Source organism: Haliotis rubra, unplaced genomic scaffold, assembly GCF_003918875.1.
Source record: "Haliotis rubra isolate DU_JTF1 unplaced genomic scaffold, ASM391887v1 Scf612, whole genome shotgun sequence".
Taxonomy (NCBI): Eukaryota; Metazoa; Mollusca; class Gastropoda; order Lepetellida; family Haliotidae; genus Haliotis; species Haliotis rubra.
Genome location: NW_025767316.1, coordinates 517,091 through 540,544, shown reverse-complemented (window position 1 = coordinate 540,544; position 23,454 = coordinate 517,091). Strand labels below are relative to the sequence as shown.

The window sequence follows — 23,454 nt, the reverse complement described above, 5'->3', positions numbered from 1 at the left end:
GAAAACGCACCACCTGTAAATTTTGAAATATGGTAATAGGATAGTTTTGAGAGTGAAAATGAACGTTGGAAATAGGGCTGTGCAATATTACCGGTAAACCGATATATACCGGTATAGTATCTCGCGATACGATTATCGCGATATCATTCAGATTCTGCAATATATTGGGTCATCCAAAGCTAGCTCCATTTGAATTATCTGCCCTTCATTTCCATGACAAACAAATGTGCTCTAAAAGAGCCGAATACCCTTCTATTTCTGTTGTTTTCATGTAACATGTCACAAGTGGAGGTGTCATTATAAGAGGCTCCAAAATTGCCAAAAAGTCGACCAAATACTTTACGTTTTGTGGGTCTGAATGGTTTTGTTTGGTTCCTCCAAATGTGGCCTCAAATGGACCTATTTGTATTAGGACTTATTAGTAGGGCTCTGGCTCTGGCTCTGGCTCTGGCTCTGGCTCTGAGAGAACATTTCACAGTTCACAGTATTTTGTTATTCTAGTTTGTTTATGGTATCAATATATCATACAGGGCTGAGTCGTAGTCATTTTTAGAACAGTATAGTGACATTCCAGTGAAGGATCTTAGCTACTTGAGGCCACATGCGATGTTAATCTCAAGCAGTTCAACTAAATCTTGCTTTTGTTTCATTTGGCAATAGCCACGTTGGCATATTTGGGAATACAATGGCCGATCGTGATGCTAAGGCAGCACTCAACAAATCTGTGACACCACTTCTGATCCCATACTCTGATTACAAAGCTGCTATTAGATCTTATATCCGTGATCTGATGCAAAAGAAGTGGGACACCCAAGTAGGCATCAATAAATTCCATGCAATAAAACCAACTATCGGTTACACCTACTTGGGTTGTCAGTCCAGATTTGAAGAATGTCATCATACGACGATGTCGTTATGGCCACACAAGATATAATCATGAGTACCGAGTAAAAGGTGAGGATCCTCCGTTTTGTATCCCTTGTGATGAAAGAATCACGGTCAAGCATGTCCTGTTTGACTGTGTTGAATATTCCATCACAAGGGATATCTACAGTATTTCAAATCACAAATTATGAAGGATCTTTTTAGCAATATAAGTTCTCATTTAATTATTGCATTTTTAAAAGAATTAGACTTGTTAACTGATTTGTAAATAGATACATATTTTATTATTGGTAGTTTAGATTAGTAACTGAGATTGTTAATGGCTGTACCCTCAAAGGGGGTTGAAGTAGCGTAAAATTTTCGTGCTCCTGAGAGGGTACGTAAGTCCCGAAACATTCAAAAGAAAATTTAAATTTACCAGCTGTTTTAAATGTAGTATTCTTGTCATTTTAATTTTGGCTAAATTTGACTTTAATCGCCAGCGGTTGAAGGGATGATATAAATCCAACTAGGGTTCATGAAGGCAGCAAAAGTACTGTAAGTCCCCATGGTCCCTAGTTTGGTGATCTACTCTCAGTTGTTGGCGATCTATAGCCAGTTTTCATATTGTATTGTCCAAATAGACCTATAAGTTTCAATTTTCAACACTAGTTTTAGTTGTAATTGTGATATTCTAGTTGTTTTACTGTCCTTCGTCGACAGGTTTTTATAAATCACATCTATTCCATGTCAATGTCACCTATGTTCTCGTCACGATATGGCTGAAATATTGCCGATGTGACGTTAAATAATAACTCACTCACTCACTCATTTGGCAATAGTTCATGTTAACACATTGAATCTGAATGAATCACATTATACAGTACCAATAATTACATACTGAACTGAAGTCATTCTGTTTAAGCAAACAACACTGACTATGACAATCATGTTTTACTATTGCCTTTATCATTATGTTCGCAAAACGTTGGTGCAATATATTCCACATTAAGGATCCAGCTAGGGTCCATGCAGGAAGCCAATGTACTGTAAGTCCCCATGGTCCCTAGTATGGTGATCTACCTTCAGTTGTTGGCAATAAATAGCCGGTTTTTAACTTGTATTGTCCTATAGTTAGACTGTTTTAGATTTGATTACTAGTTTTAAATTCGAATCTGTGATAATCTAGTTATTTTACTGTCCTTCGTTGACAGGTTTTTATAGTTTGCCATTGCTTATTATGCCTAAAATTAATTGTTCTCGTCATGATATGGCTGAAATATTGCCGATGTGACGTTAAATTTTAACTCACTCACTCCACATTAAGGCTCTATATTTTTTTTGTTTTTTATCTGTAAACCATTGGGATACAGCCATACATAATGGGGACGGGAAGCCGGAAAGTATGGTGTAACAACAACTGAGAAGATGATGTCACACACAGAGAACTGTTACGAATTTATGATGTACGCACTTGGGCAGAAACCTTCCAGTCAATATATCACAATATATATTGCAGTATCTCTTAAATTATTGTAATATATCGCAATATGAATATCAGGGCAATATCCAGCCCTAGTTGGAAATGTTGTTAATAACATAAAAGACAATCAATAATGCTCCACAGTAAAGAACGGATTGCCCGAACACATCATGGAACACATCACATGACAACAAAAACAATCATGCACAACACACACGAAAAGCACAAATTGCATGCGAAAACCTGCTGATTAGGGGTATAAATGACCGTCGGCAAAAAACCGTTCTCATTTGAGCTGTACCTCCGCAGGTAAAGTTTCTTTTGCAATGCCAAGATTGTCACCAGAGGAACGAGAACGGGCGTTGGGTATGTTGGAGTCTTGCACATCAAGCAGGAGTATTGCCAGACGATTTGGTTGTCATCACTCCACCATCATAAGACTTGCCAACAGGTACGAATAAACAGGAACCACCAGGGACCGCCAACGTCCTGGCCAGGCACGTCTTACCACCCCTCGCCTAGATCGAGACATTGTTCGGCGCCATATTCGGGACGGTACGTTGTCAGCTGCCAGAACCGCCAACGCTGTCCAAGGCCGACGTGGTTTGATCAGTGCTTCCATCGTCCGACGCCGTCTCCTTGCGGCAGGATTACGGCGTCGGCGCTCTTATGTTGGACCCATCCTGACTGATAGATATCGCCGTGAACGCCGACGATGGGCTGAACAGCATCGTTTATGGTTCTTACGACTTTGGCATGGTGTTGTATTCTCCGACGAGTCACGTTTTCACTTGCGAAATTCTGACGGACGTCTACGGGGAGAATGTTACCATCAGGACAGTGTTGTGCAAACAGATCGGTGGGGTAGAGACAGCATTATGGTGTGGGGGGAGATCCGTTATCATCACAAAACCGCTCTGGTAGTTTGTCGTGGCAGAGTGAATGCCCTTACTATCGTGACACCATTCTTCAGAACAACGCCGTTCCCTTTTTTAGCCAACATCAAGATCTGCACACATTCCACAAGGACAATGCTCGACCGCACACTGCACGTGTTGCAACACAGTTTCTTGCAAACAACAACATTCCTCCACTTCCATGGCCTGCATTGTCACCGGATTTGTCTCCCATTGAACACTTGTGGGATTACATCGGCCAACGCCTCTCACGTCGCCCACAGATCAACAACCTTGGTGAACTTGAGAATGCCTTGCAACAAGAGTGGAATGCATTGTCTTAAAACATTATTAAGAGACTTATTAGTTCAATGAGGAGACACTGCACAGCTTGTGTTGGTGCTAACGGTGGTCATACACGTTACTGACTTTCCAATTTGACCCATCTTTCATTCATGGTCAGCTGAATCAAAACTTCACTGTTTTGCTGGATTGGTTCTTGTTTCTTTTCTTTACCAATCATTGGGCAAAAAAAGTATGTAACATTTACACCGATTGCTCCTTTATGCTCTTGGAAATCCAAACTAATACAGGTGGTGCGATTTCAATGATGTTCAGTATATTATTACTGTTATTGAAATCCGATCAGCCAAACTTTCTACAATAATATAACTGTGAGTGATGGTGTGGGTGAACAACCTTAAAACATATTCATTTACTCGGTTGTTTGTTTGTTACATACTTTGTTTGTTTGTTTGTTTCCGTGTTTTATGCCGCACACTGCAGTTAGTGCGGTCTCTAAATAATCGAGTCTGGACCAGAATATGCAGTGATCAATAGAACAAGCAGTTAATAGTTGTTCTGTAGTATATCCTACGTTATGTCATTGGTGTTTATGCATGCATATGTATGTTTACATGCATGCATATCGATGTTTACTTACTCTCCTATGTACATACTGGAAGGACGGAAAAGTGAAACTGTTAAATGTTTCCCTGTCAAGGAGGAAATATGAAAACTGATCACTGGCGAGAATAAGTACAATGTGTACAACGTGTGAAGTCCATGTCTAAATGTCCTCCGGCATATTTTTGCCAGAATATTGCTAGATCGGGTAAAGCTAAACTCACTCACTCTTATCACATGTTAATGGTTTGAGTGCAGTGTTACATCTTCTGACAAAACGTTCTTTTTAATGTATGGCTAGATGTGTCTAAATTGCAAACAGCTGAAGAGATGATTCCCAGCTAGGGTCCATGCAGGAATGAAATGTACTGTAGGTCTCCATGGTCACTAGTATGGTGATCTACCTTCAGTTGTTGGCGATCTATAGCCTGTTTTTATGTTGTATGGTCATCTATAGTTAAACTGTTTACATTGTCGTTACATTTCTAGTTAAAATGTTTTAATTGAATGTCTAGTTTTAAATGTATATCTGTGATACACTAGTAGTTTTACTGTTCTTCGACTACTGTGGTTCATGAATGGAGCAGGTGAGATGCGTGTATCCGCTGGACACGGGGACGTATGAACCTGGTAAAATGTATGAGGAGAACCTGTGTATGTGTAGAACCTGTGTATGTGTAGAACCTGTGTATGAGTAGAACCTGTGTATGTGTAGAACCTGTGTATGTGTAGAACCTATGTATGTGTAGAACCTGTGTATGTGTAGAACCTGTGTATGTGTAGAACCTGTGTATGTGTAGAACCAGTGTATGTGTAGAACCAGTGTATGAGTAGAACCTGTGTATGAGTAGAACCTGTGTATGTGTAGACCTTGTGTATGACTAGAACCTGTGCATGAATAGAACCTGTGTATATGTAGAACCAGTGTATGTGTAGAACCTGTGTATGTGTAGAACAAGTGTATGAGTAGAACCAGTGTATGAGTAGAACCTGTGTATGTGTAGGACCTGTGTATGAGTGGAACCAGTGTATGTGTAGAACCAGTGTATGAGTAGAACCTGTGTATGGGTAGAACCTGTGTATGTGTAGGACCAGTGTATGAGTGGAACCAGTGTATGTGTAGAACCTGTGTATGTGTAGAACCAGTGTATGTGTAGAACCTGTGTATGAGTGGAACCAGTGTATGTGTAGAACCTGTGTATGTGTAGAACCAGTGTATGAGTAGAACCTGTGTATGTGTAGGACCTGTGTATGAGGAGAACCTGTGTATGAGTAGAACCTGTGTATGTGTAGAACCTGTGTATGTGTCGAACCAGTGTATGTGTAGAACCTGTGTATGTGTAGACCTTGTGTATGAGGAGAACCTGTGTATGAGTAGAACCTGTGTATGTGTAGAACCTGTGTATGTGTCGAACCAGTGTATGTGTAGAACCTGTGTATGTGTAGAACCTGTGTATGAGTAGATCCTGTGTGTGTGTAGACCTTGTGTATGACTAGAACCTGTGCATGAATAGAACCTGTGTATATGTAGAACCAGTGTGTGTGTAGAACCTGTGTATGTGTAGAACAAGTGTATGAGTAGAACCTGTGTATGTGTAGAACCAGTGTATGAGTAGAACCTGTGTATGTGTAGACCTTGTGTATGAGTAGAACCTGTGTATGTGTAGAACCTGTACATGTGTCGGACCAGTGTATGTGTAGAACCTGTGTATGTGTAGAACCTATATATATATCATCAACGTCCTTTACTTGGACAGTACCATCAACGTCTTTTGCAGGGATCACGTCGTCAACATCATCGACATCTTTCACAGGGGATCAGATCATCAGCCTCACATCCTTGGCAGGTAATACATGGACCATATATCAACACATCATCAACATCTCTTCCTTGAACCACAGCATCTGCATCCTTTACTTGGATCATAACATCAGCATCCTTTACTTGGATCACACCATCTGCAGTAGATGGGACAAATAAGAAACCAGATTCGTCCAGATGAGGATTTATGGTTTGTATTACATCTTTCTAAGATATCAGCTGAATTGAACGGTTCTCTCAAATCAGATATACCTGCCCCATTCCTCAAACACAAACTTAAGGCACATCTTCAGACAGATTATATATTGCATTGTCCTTAATACTGTTCCAATTTTAATGTTCTATACTGACTAGTTTTAATTCTAACTGTGAATATCTAGTTGTTTTACTATCTTTGCTAACAGATTTTATAATTAAACTTGTTTCTTACCAATGAATGGCTTGCTTTAGTCACGATATGACTGACATAATGTGACTAAACCTCTTAACTCACCCACTCATAGTGTAACTTCACCCACTCATAGTGTAACTATTATCTTTACCATATGTTAATGGACTAAACACGTACAGATGGGGGCTATACGTATAACACTCCAAACCAACGTGCATGCGTGCATAATCCCATGGTCAGATTTCAACCTACACATTCAAAGGAGATACTATGGCCATTGAGAATAACCGTTGGTGAAGTGTCGCTTGTTTTGAATCCATTCACATGTATAATGGGTGCACTCTGGCACCAGATGGGACTATTGGATACCCTTTACCAAATGCTGACAATCAGGAAACTATACAGTTATGCATGTTCAGTCTGATCTATCTGAACTACTCGCGGCAATGTGGTTTTGACTCGTTCATAGATAACTCTACACAATGCAATTAAAGCAAACGTCAGCACTTGATGTTACAAACCAGTTCTGTACTATTCACCAGGGCGCCGTTGTCTGTGTTAATGTATGGGATTTACGATCACCTTAGCCCAAAGATCGCTTTGTACAAGTGCACCCTAAAAGCCAGTAAGGGTGTGGCCGAACGGGCTCCACTTAGGCAGTAGCAAGTGAGATGGGCTAAAGCAAACCAGAAACGACCTGTCGGTCACAAACATGCCGATGTGACGTTAAGTATTAACTCACTCACTCAGTAATAAAGATCTGCTGTATGACATCATGTTTGATAGGGATGTTAATGCAAGCTGACTGTTGTGATATGTATAGGTGCCCTAGCATGATCCTTGTGGTGAGTGCTGGGCAACGCTAATAGCTCTTCGCTCCCGTGTAAACCCGGGTTCAAATAGGTGTGTAATGTTAATGCATGTAAATGTGTGTATTGTCGGGTCAGCAAGAATATAGCTGAGCGCGGAGATGAAAACCAAACACAAACAAACAAACAAACAACCCTTCGTGTGGTTAGAGGCAGAAGTCGCCAACAAGCTGTCATTTGCGACAGACGGCGATATTACACTGCATTCAATTCCACATTTGCCAAATTCTCAAAATATATCCCCACGACATTATCAGGCCGCCTTATGTCCAGAACTAATTTTCACAGCTGTCATTTGAACTTCGCAAGTATACAATGCGCTGGCAGCACAATTCACAAATTTAACCACCAAACTGTTTTTACAAATTCAGCAATAGTTGTCCTATAACAGTGGTCTTATGATTTTATGAACTGAATTGTTGAAAAAGCCTCAAACTTTATTAAATACAGTTGTTGGCGATCTATAGCCCATTTTTACATTGTATTGTCTTCTTTAATTGGAATATTTTAGCTTTGTTCGCTAGTTTTATATTGATATCTGTGATTGTCTAGTATTTTTACTGTCCTTCGTTGGCAGGTTTTTATAATAACTATATAAATTGTATTACAATGTCAAATGTTCTCGTCACGATATGGCTGAAATATTGCCGATGTGACGTTAAATAATAACTCACTCACTCACTATTAAATACAAATGATCCAACTTTCAGACAGTTGGGAGTTCATTGGGTAGGTTTACACTCCAGTAAAACACATAAAGTGAAGGTCAGCTCTTGAATGAATAACTATGACATAGCGATGATACCACGTTGAGGGAGTATATTGTGCAACCATCATGCAACGAAATTGCAAAGCATGTCACGAGAAAAGAGGAAAGACGCATCAAGGACACACGTAACGTTTTTCCTGTCCACCATACAGGATTTTCAAAACTTGTTGGTGTCTCGCGTGCTGTAACTCTGAACAAACAGGAATTGTATTTGGCTCTTGACATTGTCAAAGAAACAGCACATGAAAGATAGAAAAACTAAACACACGAGAACAATTGTGCCGAATAGATTACATCGTTTGATACTTGATGACCTTCTGATCATGTGGTAGAGATATTGCCTAGGGTTTTTCCACATCAGAATAATGTTTTTACAAAATCGTGGTAGTTTATTAACATTTCGATAAGAGTTTCGAAAGAGTGTTTCTTCCTTGTTGTATTTGTTTTACTTATGCAAATACTGCCCAACGAGTTTCCTCCATTACTCTCCTGCCTGCATCATACATGGAAGATGAAAACTGAGAGTCAGTAAAGAAACAAGTGAATAGAAGATATCAGCAAGAGTTGTGGTGAAATCACGAAGGATCCACTTGCCAGTCACCCTAATGTAACGGTGAGTATCTCATACTACCTGTATCTTCACTAACGCACCTTATAAGAAACATGCATGTCAATACCTGATCAGTTTCCTCATAGCAGTATTCAAGCAGTATCACAGCGTCAACGTCGCAGCTGGTGTCACACATTGTACCCACGTGGGAATACAAGGGCGTTCAGTGTGACCAGCAAAATCTTCCACCACCTGGTTAACCCACAGCCCCATCAGAAATACAGTTCCTATATAACGCAAGAAAAGCATTCCTGAAACACCTGTCTTAGTGTTATTTCATTTTATTGTTTGAAAAGCTACGATATTATTTGTTCACGTTTCGTGTCACTCTTCCACCAAGCTCTTCACATGCCCTCGAGTATGCCCATTAAATAAAATGATAATTTGTTTCAGGGAACAAAATGGCTGTGTTGACATATTTTTGCATTACCCTCACAGTTATGTCCACATTTGGTAATGTATATTCAAGTTTGTATTTGTTTATTAAAGAGCATTATCAAATTCAACAATCTAAAGGAAAACCAAGGTCTATGGATAGTCAACATTTTTATTGCAATAAAGAGTCAGTGAGCGGGTGAGTTATTATTTAACGTCACATCGGCAATATTTCAGCCATATCGTGACGAGAACATATGTGACATTGACATGGAATAGATGTATATTATAAAAACCTGTCGACGAAGGACAGTAAACCAACTAGCATATCACAATTTCAACTAAAACTAGTGTGGAAAATTAAAACTAATAGCACTATTTGGACTATTGCAATAAAGAAGTTGACTGGCACTCATTTCAATAAGGAAGTTGACTATGTGTAGAACTTGGTTTTCCTTCATCTATACAACTTCTAAAATGCCTCTCGAAGAAGTTCAATCATCGAAATATTTATTCGGCAACAAAAGACAATGTGAAATTCTGATCGATCTTCAGTTGTTGGCGATCTAGAGCCCGTGTATTATATTGTATTGTCTTCTTTAATTAAAATGTTTTAGTTTTACATGCTAGTTTTATAGTCATATCTGTGCTCCTCTAGTGTTTTTACTGTCCATCGTCGACAGGTTTTACTCTTCAAAATGTTTTCACTTTTTGTTGTATAAATTGTTTTCTTCACGATATGGCTGAGGTATTCCCGATGTGACGTTAGATATTAACTCACTCACCTGTTCGATCTGTTGCCTAATCATGTCTTTGATCATCTTGTTTTAAGAAGTGTGAAATGTTGAACTTCTTGAATAACTACCGGGTATTTGTTTCACTCTGTTTCCAGCCACGCCATGCCATCACTGCTCAGACTGTGACGTCACGACAGGCGACTGCATCACAGACTGTGACCCTGGATACTACGACCAGAAATGCAAGTCGGAGTGCAGCAAGAACTGTATACACACAGTATGCGTATTGTCAAACAACGGCAATCATAACTGCACTCGGGGTTGTATGCCAGGATATCGCGGCCCAGGGTGCGAGACGCCATGTGACAGTCCAGGAGGTAACTGTACAGCATGTCCAGGTGGTTGTGATGGAGGATATTGTCAGCTGGGCTCATCCTGTGTTTCTAGATGTGTATACTACTACGGGACTGGCAGTGAGACCTGTACATATATATAGGCTCTGTCACATGCCAGACAAAATTGTAACCCGTCTGGTACCGGATAGGTGGATAGTGTAGGGGTGTAGTGGGGAATAGGTGGTGTTCAAGAATATGTGAGGTGAGGTTCAAAGGGGTTTAATGTTGTAATTGACAATATTTCTCTCACACGACGACGTGCATGCGTGTGTATCTGTATTTGTTTGTACTAGCCCAGACTTAAGCTGGATTTATAGTGCTAGCTCACTGAGATACCATGACGCAGTTAAGCATGAATACCCCACTCAGACACATTATACTGACTCCTAGGCGAGCAGTCATTGTACCTATGAATGCCGAGCGCCAGACAGGGACCAACAAGTACCATATTTTAAGGTCTTTTGGTACGATACGGCGGTGGATCGAACCCGCGACCTTCCGCTCTCCTGGCGGACGCTTTAACCACTACAGCACAGAGGCGGCCCCAAGAAGATGTAAATCATGTAACAAGTCTGTGTTGATTTATGCATGATGACCCGCTTCTGCTTGTAGATGATAATGTAATAAATGAGTGTGTATTTTTAGAAACTATTGAAACTTAAAATGTGTATGCGTGCAAACTTGGTCCCTTCGCTTTATAGATGCACAAGAGCCAATGCGACATAAACCTCAACTCAACAACCATGTATGAATGTGTGTATATCCTGTCCCCTTTGTTTCAGCTGATGTAGTGGATATGACAGTAAACGGGATGAAAAACGCAACAGTTGATGTCAATGAAACGGTCACATTCCAGTGTGTGGTTCAAGGATGCCCCCCACCGGACGTATCCCTGGTACACACAGGACACAAAACATCCACCATGGCCATGTTCAGGAAGAACAACACTCTGTATGAACGCGCTATACGTGTCCACAGTTGTCCCCAGCTTGGGAGGTATTCCTGTCGAGCCACGAACTTCACTGGGACATCTGACAAACAATTACACGTGGCAGAGCTGATTGGTAAATATACCGTTCTGTGTTCTTATATCACATCACTGTTTATATTGTGTGATCCGTATAATCCAATGAAGGGAGGCATAAAGACTGATCTACAGCCTCCGGTATAGATGCTGCGTCACAGAGTAGACAATAGGGTCTGGTTTGTTATGAAATAGTCTAGTTTAAAAATTACGGGAAATAGATATCCCTTTTCTGTATATTGTTTACGTTTGGGTGTTAACAATGATGACAACCATTAACTACGTTCCTAAGAGATTCTCTCATGGCGATTCACAAGGCGATATTTATGTATTTTCAGCTATTCCAAAGAAACAAAATGTTAAGAATTGTGAAATTGAAACCCCCAAGGACGGAACTTCCCCTTCTGGAAAAATAAAGTTCACGTTGTGTGCATACCCTGAGCCTGTTATAACGAAAGTACGTTTTGAAAGACATGGTGCTCCAAAAGACATCACATACAACAAAAAGTACAATCTCGCTATGGAGACGTCGATGCCCAACCTGTTCGAGTATACATTCACAATTGCCAACATTGGTGATGAGGACTTTGGGGTTTATACATTCACTGTTGCTTTCGGTGGACGAGAAGTCGATATACTGATTGTTGCTTCACATCCTAAAGGTACTACAGTTATTCCTATTAGAATAGATCAATCAGTTTCATGATAGTATATATATAACAGATGGATGTGGCACAACATACAACACCCTATACACCATTATGTATCGGAGGTCTAACTGTATTACAGACTGGTTTCCTGGATATCTGATCATGTTCATGTATTTGTCTGTGTCATTGTGCAACGAACTTTATGATGAAAGACTTTTGTTTCATGAAAATGAAAAAAAAGAAATATATATATATTTAACAGATATATTGAATTGTTATGATCAATCCCACTATGATATTAGGTTACAAATTGAAGCATAATATTTATTAGTTCATTGTAGCAACTGATAGGTTTAAGGTAGAAAGCCAGTGTACTGCATACGTTGCTAATGTTTACTCTATTTCCAGAAATAGCAGATACCACCTTCACTTCTATCGCTATTATTATCGGAGGTTCATTGGTTGGTGTCCCGTTAGTCGTTGTTGCTGTTGCCTGTCTTGTACGACGACGCAAGACTGTCAGAGGTGAGAAAGGTTATATACTCTTGGTACATTACCATCAGTTTTAGTCGCATGATGCCGCTTTGTTCATCGTCTTTTTGTTCTTCTTTTTCTGACACTAACATGCATTGCTCCCAGGCGATATTCATTTAAACTTGAACTATTTTGTGTATAGATTACTCTGCATATTTTAAGATAATCTGTTAGTGCATTGTATTAACCTGCATCCTGTGTGACAGATCTCTGCGACCATCATTATTCAATGAGTCACGGTATTGAATAGCATGTCTAATGTTGCACTGATGGAATTACTCGGCGTAAGCCCACACTTACACGCTCCCTGCGCTTCATGGGTAGCGTCTTCACCGTCATAATGAAACATAGAATATAACGTTGTTCCAACTACGAGCATTAAACTATGTGATTGAAATGTCCGAAATCATTTATTGTTTCAGACTACTTGTATATGAGGTGAGTTTGGGGAAATTGTTCAAACATACAAATTGCAATTAATGAATATTTATACGTAATCCCATATGTACTGCCAAAATTCGAAACTGCAATGTCATTGGAACTGCGTTGCACACGTTAACATTTCGTAACTTTAATTAATTATCACTTGGGAAAATCATAAAAGCTGAGAATAAACGTAGCTAGTAGATTGAAACATTGAATTGTTAAAGCCTTCTTGTGGAAATGTCATGCAAGACGAGGAAAATATTTCTGTTATCTGTCCAAGAGTACCACACGATAAATACACATCAGGGAATGTCACGATTTAGGTAATTCGTTAGCATACGTCTATGTTATGCAATATTTTTTGGAATATTAAATATATTTGGAGATATTCAAATTCTTGACATGTGAAAAAGTAAATAATATGACTAATGTTATGCCTTTATCCATACAGGTTTGGGCAGCCATACCTAACACCCACACATGAACCGCCTGGGCCACTGGAGAATATTGAATTTCGAAACTAGGACGTCATGGATGACTCTTATGCCTGATAACGTGGCTACTGAAAGACGCCAATCACTTTACAGAAATGATATGCAAGGAAGACTTTGATATACTTAACACTCGATCACAGACAAACGAAATATACAGTGTGCTTTAAAAACAAAGAAAGCGAAAGGGTCGATGACAGCCATGAAGAATAATGTGTGCTGTTGAAGCATCATGTATATACACAAGGAAGGACTTTCATATACCCTACAATCGATGACAGCCATGAAGAGTAATGTGTGCTGTTGAAGCATCATGTACATACACAAGGAGGGACTTTCATATACCCTACAGTCGATGACAGCCATGAAGAGTAATGTGTGCTGTTGAAGCATCTTGTGCATACACAAGGAGGGACTTTCATATACCGTACTTTTGATGACAGCCATGAAGAGTAATGTGTGCTGTTGAAGCATCATGTACATACACAAGGAGGGACTTTCGTATACCCTACAGTCGATGTATAGTTACAGTAGCCTTGGCCAATTGTATTATGTAACACTGTAATATATTTAATGTAGGTCATGTTATATAGGCTTTCTATGCATTCATTATTCATTTAAACTGCTCTTGTCAATAAAACGTATTCAAACCGAAACGGCTGGTTTCGAGATTCACTTACACATACGGAAGGAAAACAGAGATGATGAGGTATGCATATCAAGTTGGACTCCTGGCATGAGAAGGAAGTAGTAGTACAGGGTGTACTGCCGCAGATGCGGCTTAGCGGCTTATTTGTGGGAATTAAGCCTCCCAGCCCCCTTAAAAATAATAGCGAGAGCCATCATTCGATGTGACTCCAGCCTAAACCCAAAGTTAGGGTGGACGTCCGTGGCCTCGATATTTACGCCGCCCCGCGTCGAGTAATAAGTTGACGGAAATCACCAGCCTGTACGGTAGTTTAGGTCTCGTGGGCACTGAACGGTTACAACGCCTCATGGATACGTTAATCGATTATTGCTTTGAAACCCGAGAATGTGATGTCCAGTACTCCTTAATCCACTCCGAGGAATTCATGGCAGACCCACTCCATAAAGTCGTCGCCGAATATTTCGGCTACATTTAAATCCAGTCCAAACCCCGTTGCTAAGCTCAGGTCTAGGCTGAGGCGCATCGAAGGATGCCTCTCGCTATTTTTTTAAGGGGGTTGGGAGGCTTAAATCTCTAAGCCGCATCTGCGGCAGTAACACACACACACACACACACACACACACACACACACACACACACACACACACACACCGCGAAACGGTGGATATAGTGTAAGATTCCGGCCGGCCGTCCGTCCGTACGAATTGGAATATCTTTAGAACCGTTCACTAGATTCTTTTGATATTTAGTACTCAGGTTCATCACAGTATAAGAAAGGTCCAAGTCAGTTTTGGTGACCTTGACCTTCATTTCAAGGTGACAAGGGGATAAAATATTTTACCTGTTAAGCTATCTCAAGAACCATTTCCTGGATTTTCTTCATAATCAATACCAAGCTTTACCTAGTAGAGGCGCAGGATCCAGTCGATTTTAGTGACCTTCACTTAAATTTGAAGGTCCTGTCGATACTTTGAAGATTTCAGCATGTAAACCTGCATGTTAAGCTATCTCAAGAACCGTTATCTGGATTTTCTTCATATTTGACACCAAGCTTTATCTAGTGAAGTCGCAGGACTCAGTTGATTGGTGGTGGTCTTCACTTAATTTTCAAGGTCGCAGAGACACTTTGAAGATTTCAACATGTTTAGTTGCATGTTAAGATAGTCAGCAAGATATCGCAAAAATATTTCACTGGAGATTCTACATATTTCACACCAAGCTTCATCTGGAAAAGGCCCAGGGCCCAGTCAGTTGTGGTGACCTTCACACAATTTTCAGGGTCACAACGACACTTTGAAGACTTCAACCTGTTAACCTGAATTGTCAGCAAGATATTTCAAGAACGGTTCACTGGATTTTCTTCATAGACTTTCAAGGCTTCCCTTGAATGTTTTTCAATAAGCAATTTCTTTAGTACTATTTTTCATTACTTTATAAGTTTGATTTGATCATTTGCGGCGGGGGATTATATCACCTTAATGACAATGCTTGTTGTTCTTGTCATAATATATTGCCGATGTGACGACAAATATTCACTCATTCAATCACTCTGACAAAACGTGCACTAGAAGACACCTATCAATCGGTATTAGTGTTCAGTTGATGATATACAAGGTCAACCAGCTTTAATTATTTGAATTCGTTTGCCAACCCAGCCAACATACAAGGTCAACCAGCTTTAACTGTTTGAATTACTTTGCCAACCCAGCCAATATACAAGGTCAACGAGCTTTAATTATTTGAATTACTTTGCCAACCCAGATAGAAAGCATGGTCAACAGGCTTTAATGTTAGAATTCGTTTGCCAACCCAGTCAACATAGTCCAAGATCAGCCACTTATAATTATTTGAATTCCTTTGCCAACCCAGCTAATATACATAGTCAACAGGCTATAATTTTAGAATCGTTTGCCAACCCTGCCAACATACATGGTCAATTATTAGTATATAGTTGACAATCCAACAAACAAACAAATCAATGTCCGCTAACTTTTTACGTACTTCAATTCAGCTACCAACTCGAGCAACGAAGGAACGCGAGTCAGCTGGATTTACTTACAAGTTAACCAACGGACACATGACTGAAGGACAACAGGCTTCACTTGGTAGTATTCGACACAAAGCTACAGACAAGTTGCTTACATAGAGTCTCTTTATTAGATAGAAACATTGTTGTATTGTAGCAAGGCATCCGACTTCAGATCAGAAGGTCCGTGGTTCGAATCCCAGCACGGACTTGGGAAATGGTATGGCCACTACAGTGTGACTTATGTTCTACGACAAAGTAACATGGAGACATATATTATTAATGAACCTTGTTAAGAGCTGTTACGGGATGTTATTATTTACGCTGAGAAAATATTTCCTTCCGTCGCCAAAAGATATTGATCACATATCAACTTCCTCGTAGTAGGAACACTTGTTTGAGTGGCATTTTAGAAGTTGAGACGTTACAATATATAACAAGTTTTATGGATAACAACTTCTTTATTTTTCGTGGTGCGACGTTTCGATACAGATTCTTGTACCGTTGTCAAGCAACGGTACAAGAATCTGTATCGAAACGTCGCACCTCACGAAAAATAAAGAAGTTGTTATCCATAAAACTCTTGTTATATATAGTAGGAACACTGTTATGTCCGTTGTGAACATTGGGACGGTTTAGTTTCAGACTGATTATGTGTGTGTCAGTATTCATCAGGGTGTTACTGAAAGTAGTCGCCTCAAACAGCAAGTATAAACACGTTTCTCTATTTAATGTTGGCGCTAGTGTGGCAAGTATGAGTGAATGACGGTAGCATGTTTTTTGTGAATAGAGTACATGTAAACAGCTTCTGAAGCATATATTGTCGTTCTAATATTTAAAACATATAATACTCATGGCTGAACTGTATATAGTGTTGTTTTAATGATGTATTATATCATTCTTGTGCACGACATCGTCCTGTTTTCTTATATAAAGCGTGTGTTTATTAATATAACGCATGTTGTATTACTTAGAGCCCTATGGATCTGTTGGTGCTGTTCTGCTGTAGCTGTCTGTCCTTTTGTTCGGCAGGTGAGAGTGTTACAGGCCACTAACACTTTTATTTTATGGCATCATCAAATCCATTCAAATCTTATAACATATACCTTCAGCTTCAGGAAAAGATGTCAGTTAGCATTACAATGTGTAACATGTCGATCACGGACAATTTTGAAACATACGAAGATTCTGGGATAACTAATGGGTTTCCCACGCTGGTAATTGTTCCATTCTGTTTACACAGCTACACAGTGCCATGACAACCAGCACTGCTCAGACTGTGACATCACGACAGGCTACTGCATCACAGACTGTGACCGTGGATACTACGACCAGAAATGCAAGTCTGTTTGCAGCAAGAACTGTAGAAATAACACGTGCATTACTTCAAACAGTGGTAGTGAAAATTGCACCGACGGCTGCGTCGTAGGATACCATGGCAGTGGGTGCAACATACCATGTGACAGTCCAGGAGGGAGCTGTACAGCATGTCCAGGTGGTTGTGATGGAATATATTGTCAGCTGGGCTCATCCTGTGTGTCTGGATGTGTAGACTCCTACTATGGGTCTGGCTGTACGAGTTGTTCATTTATGTGCACGTCATGTAGCAGGTTGACGGGGATATGTGATGATAAGTCGGGTAAGTATTATTCTGTGTCTGTTGGTATCATGATAAATATTATAACATTCGGTACCTTCTACGTACTGGCTGTAAGAAATCTGCTCTATAGCTGGTTTTAATAAGGCTGTCATTGACACGTGTGCGACCAAATCTATCCTCTATTATGGCTATTCAGTCTCCGAATAGTTCTCACACTGGCCTTCAGCTGCCAACTGATGTCAGGACTAGCTGCCAAAACTCGTGTCCGGTGATTGGATGGGTACGTAAGTCCCAAAACTCTCAAAGTAAATTTCAAACTTACCAGGATTTTCAGCGTAGAAGTTTTGTGATTTTAATTTTGGCTAAAGTTTGACTGCAATCGCTGGCTGCTGAAGGGATGTTGTAAATCCACTAGGGGCCCATGTAGGTAGCAAATGTATTGTAAGTCCCCGTGGTCACTAGTGTAGTGATGTACCTTCAGTTGTTGGCCATCTATGGCCTATTTTTTATATTGTGTTGTCCTCTATAGTTAAAATGTTTTAGATTTAATTACTAGATTTACATTTATATCTGTGATATTCTAGTTGTTTTACTGTCCTTCGTTGACAGGAGTTTATACTCTGTCGTTAATTATTTGTTCTTTTAGTCACGATATGGCAGTTATATTGCCAAAGTGACTATAAATTTTAACTCACTCACTAACTCACGTAATTGGATGCACTCTAAAATTTGTTAACCGCTAGCGAGACCTAGGATTGCGCTTGCCCTCCATAAGTTATCTTACCTCACACGTAAATGTCGCTTTCTGATTGGCTGAGCGCCCTCCTATCATTTTCAGTGTTCCCCGTTTACTTAAGGATTGACAGTGTATTTGTTTCGTTGCATTGAGGGTCTTTCGTTGCATTGAGGTATGAAACTAAAAACCAATGTGCAAACAGTTTGCACATTGGTTTTAGTTTCATACCTCAATGCAACGAAAGAAAACACAGTCAATCCTTATAATTAAATTCAACAACAAATACTATAGGCTTTCAGCAATATTTTATTTAAACACAATCAAATTCATCGAAAACAGATATATTTGTTACCACCGATTAACATTTACGGTGTAAGAATTCGGTAATGGCGTGACATGACTCAGGTGACTCATTTACATAAAATGACACGCCTACCAAACCATTAGCCAATCAGCATAGAGCACCCCAAAACAGCTGTCAATCAACTAAGCTAACATCGGGGTTGCGAATCAGAGCGGAACAACACAGCTGTCAATCAACTAAGCTAACATCGGGATTGCGAATCAGAGCGGAACAACACAACATGACGCGTGCCGATAACGGTAAAGTTTCAAGTTCAAACATTTAAATTATTACCAGCGAACTGAAAGACACAGTTTGAAAAGTGAGAATTGGAAATGAAGCCCGATGACATGAAGTTAGTGGAACTGAGATTGTTAGTGGCAGCAGTATTTGCGCAAGTGGAAAGGGGCTGTGATGTGACTGGGATTGCGATGCCATGAACTGATGTTCCAACGTGCGCATGCTCTTGTCGAGGCGTTACAATGGCGGAAAGCGTCTCGCTAATTCTTAGTTTTTGAGTAGTCGTTGTGTGGCGACTATAACTACGCACGGAACTTTTCATTCCTATGGCCACTCATAAACATTATGTGACGAAGTTCAAAGCCAGCGTCACTCATGGCTTGGATTGCTGTGGCGCGAAGGCAATGAGCAGTGTATGACTGACTACATTGGGCATTGCAACATATGTCAGACATGAAACGAGTGAACTGGTATTTTTTGACTGGGGTTGCTGTATACCAAATGTTGTGTGCGTCTGGAGAACAAATTGCATCTTTATTACAGTGCGAAAAAAAGTGATCCGGCATTTGGGTCACTTTTGTCAAGGAGCTGGCGAAGTGCATTGACGGGACATTGGTTTATATCATTCGTCGCGTACATTCGTTTGTCGCTTTGCGCTTCATCGCTGCTGAGACCACCCTGGATGTTTTTTTGTTTCGTTTCGTGGGACAGTTTGACATATTCAACATTGCTATCATCTACCGCTAATTCAAAGGATGTGGGCGTAAGCTGCTGGTGAAATTCAAGACCACGACTTACAAATGGATTGCCAAGTCGTACCATACTTTGTACTGCATGATAACAGGATTGGATGCCGAATGCAGATAAGTGCTAATTTTCATCAGATCACTTGTTTCAATGATTGATTTATGTTGTTTGGGGCGTGGCCAGCCATGTTGTACATTGTACTTTAATTTAGCATCAAGCATATCATTTGCAGACTTAAACTGCTTGTCTCTTACAATGTCAATATCTCTCCCCATATCATTTAAGTGTCTTTTCAGGACAGAACGAACATTTTTTAAAGTGCAGCCGGCATATTTTCACATCTTGTTTCCTGGCTTTTAGGCTGTGCCCCAGTGTAGAAAAATCTCAACTTTGTGTTAAGTTCCTCTGGTGTAATTGTTGAAAAATCAACAGTCCTCCCCTCGCTCTCGAACGACCAATCTCAATATACAGAACGAAAACAATATCTAGAAACCTAACTATGACAGACCCAACTGTGTAAACTTTGAACTAGGTAACTTCATAGCAAATCATTTTTCTCGGTTAGATCTACAAAATTTAATCTCATTCTGATAATTGTTCCATTTTTAAAAATACAACTTTGTGCTGATGAGCTGTGTTTCGTTTTGAGAAAATATACGTAGGATGGAATTTGAAAATAATATTTATATGAATTGTGTATATCTACCTTGGAATAGTTTAACACCCCATTTTGTGTTTCTTTTTGTGGATGTTGATTGTCTGTAGTCGTCCATTCGAAGTAAATCATTATTTGATAAACGTTTGAAACGATGTGTTTGATATGGCTTATCATCGACTTGAATTGCACACGTCATCTCGTGATTTGCCGATGTTTTTGTAGATCTGGTTGATGCTGTTATCTCTAACAAACTTTCAATTTCTTCCAGGTCTAAATCATCCGGAAAATCAATGTTACCCGTGCTAAGAGTTGCAACGTTTCCGGTAGATTGATCTTCGAAAATCGACTCAAAATTCACCAGATCAAAACTTCCGTACTTGGAATCGGCCATCTTGTTGGAATGTAAACAAGACAAGTTGCAGACGACTGTTCGCTGACTGCACGTGGTAACCACAGTAACCAGTCAAATAATGTATTATGACAAACACTTTTTTATTAAATAAACACTTTATTAACGTTCACGGATAATTTTGAGTTGTTTGTTTATGTTAACCACAATATATCACTTCAATGTTTATCCAAAGTTCATTAAGGTACCCGAGTGCAAGGGAATTCCCTCGCTGTGTAAAGGTATTCCCCGACATTCCTCAGGTCAGAAAGTAGTCCGGTCCGGTGGTCATGGCTTATTTTTTTAGATTCATTGGGAAATGAAATCACAAGAAATGTTCCCAGTTAACCAATCAGATTGCCAGAATTTTAATGAACACAATAAAAATGTAATTATAAACAATTAACATTTCTATTTATTACCCACGAGGTCAAAGTATGGGTAGTTGCATACTAATCTCGTACGTCACACGAGTGCCGTATCGCGTTGACCTGTGTCGTTACGACTTGACCTGAGATTTTAACGATTTGATTGGATAACTAATGACCTCTGAATATTGATCACATTCTGACGTAACTATTTTTCATTCATAACAAACCCGTGAATTCATTCGTTCTACAACTTAAATGCATTGTGGGAATGTAAACATTGCGAACGTTGCCGTGTCGCTGTTTAATTGTGAGTCGAACTGAGACATTATATCCGTCGAAAACATAAACGCAATTTTCCCCAGTGATGTTAGCCGGATGAAGCAGCTGGAAAAAAGAAACGAGATGCTACGGAGTAGTTTACTGTAGGAGGTTGTACGAGGCGATAACAACTGACATGCATCGTGACGTCGGTTACCAAGGCAGTGACGTCATTACAGTGTGACGTCATGCAAATATTGTACTACAGTACAATACTCTTCCGCAACCTCTTTATGAAACCGGTTTCGGTTTGAAACCAAAACATAACAAATATACGCTATTTTGTCAATTTAATGCATGTAAGACGTGTGTAATAAATAATATACCACACTCGGTCTCATTATATACGAAGTATACGAAACTCATGACCTTCCTATGATATCTGACCTCGCTTTCGCTCGGTCAGATACCATAGGAAGGACACTCGTTCGCATAATTCGTATGTGATGAGACCGAGTGTAGTAATCTCTATGTACCCCGCTGGGAATGCCGAACTCATTTGGTACTTCGTTGTAGTAATTCTTCATAACGAATAACATTGAATCACGTATGATGTACGTAAAGTACCGATGTTTTGAGAATGCAAATCGATGGAAGGGAGATAACTCTAAATCTGTTTTTCTTACCGTCTGCAGGCAATGGCTACAAAACGTTTTGTACCCGTGCTTCAAACAATTCAAAATTAACATTGAGCTGTTCGGTAAGATAAAGACATGAACCCATGGACCCCTGTGACCAGTGAACAACTTCTAATTATAATGTAATGTAGAAGGACTAAGTAGGAGACACATTTCTGGGGTGTCCCGCCTTGATATTGCTGAAATATTGCTAAAAGCGGCATAAATCTCAAATATTCACTCACTCACTCTGGAATCAAGCGATATCAACACTGCCACTGGTTTTGCACCCATCTTTCCGTTTGTATCTTCGTGTCATTAAAACCCAAACGAATAGGGGTTTAAATATCAACATCATTTCAGGTCAGTGGAGATACATTGCATTGGTGGCTTCATCAGTGGTATGTGTATTCTGCATCATCATGGTAGTTGTAGCCTACATCCTGAACCTTTGGGATAAAGGACAGTGAGTTTGAGATAATATGTCTTCAGTGTGTATGTGTGTGTATTCTGCATCATCACGGTAGTTGTAGCCTACATCCTGAACCTTTGGGATAAAGGACGGTGAGTTTGAGATAATATGTCTTCAGTGTGTATGTGTGTGTATTCTGCATCATCACGGTAGTTGTAGCCTACATCCTGAACCTTTGGGATAAAGGACGGTGAGTTTGAGATAATATGTCTTCAGTGTGTATGTGTGTGTATTCTGCATCATCACGGTAGTTGTAGCCTACATCCTGAACCTTTGGGATAAAGGACGGTGAGTTTGAGATAATATGTCTTCAGTGTGTATGTGTGTGTATTCTGCATCATCACGGTAGTTGTAGCCTACATCCTGAACCTTTGGGATAAAGGACGGTGAGTTTGGGATAATATGTCTTCAGTGTGTATGTGTGTGTATTCTGCATCATCACGGTAGTTGTAGCCTACATCCTGAACCTTTGGGATAAAGGACGGTGAGTTTGAGATAATATGTCTTCAGTGTGTATGTGTGTGTATTCTGCATCATCACGGTAGTTGTAGCCTACATCCTGAACCTTTGGGATAAAGGACGGTGAGTTTGAGATAATATGTCTTCAGTGTGTATGTGTGTGTATTCTGCATCATCACGGTAGTTGTAACCTACATCTTGAACCTTTGGGACAAAAAGACGGTGAGTTTGAGATAATATGTCTTCAGTGTGTATGTGTGTGTATTCTGCATCATCACGGTAGTTGTAACCTACATCTTGAACCTTTGGGACAAAAGACGGTGAGTTTGAGATAATATGTCTTCAGTGTGTATGTGTGTGTATTCTGCATCATCACGGTAGTTGTAGCCTACATCGTGAACCTTTGGGACAAAAAAGACGGTGAGTTTGAGATAATATGTCTTCAGTGTACATATGTGAGTGTGTGTTTTCGCGCGCGTGTATGTTTTTGTGTGTGGGGTGTGCATTCTGATGGGGCCGTGTGGTAGCCTTGTGGCTAAAGCGTCCGCTCCCTTCGCGCCGACGGCCCGAGTTCGATTCCCAACATCT

The 23,454-nt window shown here is 40.0% G+C and overlaps 2 protein-coding genes across 2 annotated transcripts; both read left to right on the top strand.

Moving 5' to 3' along the window:
* The first annotated feature begins 10,910 nt into the window (after window positions 1–10,910).
* Window positions 10,911–13,898, top strand: LOC124255920. Its single transcript, XM_046689872.1, has 4 exons — window positions 10,911–11,181; window positions 12,200–12,316; window positions 12,748–12,763; window positions 13,203–13,898. Exons 1-4 carry the CDS (start codon window positions 10,914–10,916, stop codon window positions 13,273–13,275), a joined length of 474 nt encoding a protein of 157 aa, XP_046545828.1. The 5' UTR covers window positions 10,911–10,913; the 3' UTR covers window positions 13,276–13,898.
* A 2,994-nt stretch (window positions 13,899–16,892) lies between these two features.
* On the top strand, window positions 16,893–23,043 carry LOC124255919 (scavenger receptor class F member 1-like). The gene is made up of 3 exons (XM_046689871.1): window positions 16,893–16,949; window positions 17,161–17,556; window positions 22,299–23,043. The coding sequence occupies exons 1-3, from the start codon at window positions 16,898–16,900 to the stop codon at window positions 22,403–22,405; spliced, it is 555 nt and encodes a 184-aa protein (XP_046545827.1). The 5' UTR covers window positions 16,893–16,897; the 3' UTR covers window positions 22,406–23,043.
* The last annotated feature ends 411 nt before the right edge of the window (window positions 23,044–23,454 follow it).

Coding starts and splice junctions, on each gene's coding strand:
- LOC124255920 (XM_046689872.1), top strand. CDS start 10,914: ATGACAGTAAACGGGATGAAAAACGCAACAGTTGATGTCAATGAAACG. Junction 11,182..12,199: donor ACACGTGGCAGAGCTGATTG/GTAAATATACCG, acceptor CTCTATTTCCAG/AAATAGCAGATACCACCTTC.
- LOC124255919 (XM_046689871.1), top strand. CDS start 16,898: ATGGATCTGTTGGTGCTGTTCTGCTGTAGCTGTCTGTCCTTTTGTTCG. Junction 16,950..17,160: donor TCTGTCCTTTTGTTCGGCAG/GTGAGAGTGTTA, acceptor CTGTTTACACAG/CTACACAGTGCCATGACAAC. Junction 17,557..22,298: donor GATATGTGATGATAAGTCGG/GTAAGTATTATT, acceptor ACATCATTTCAG/GTCAGTGGAGATACATTGCA.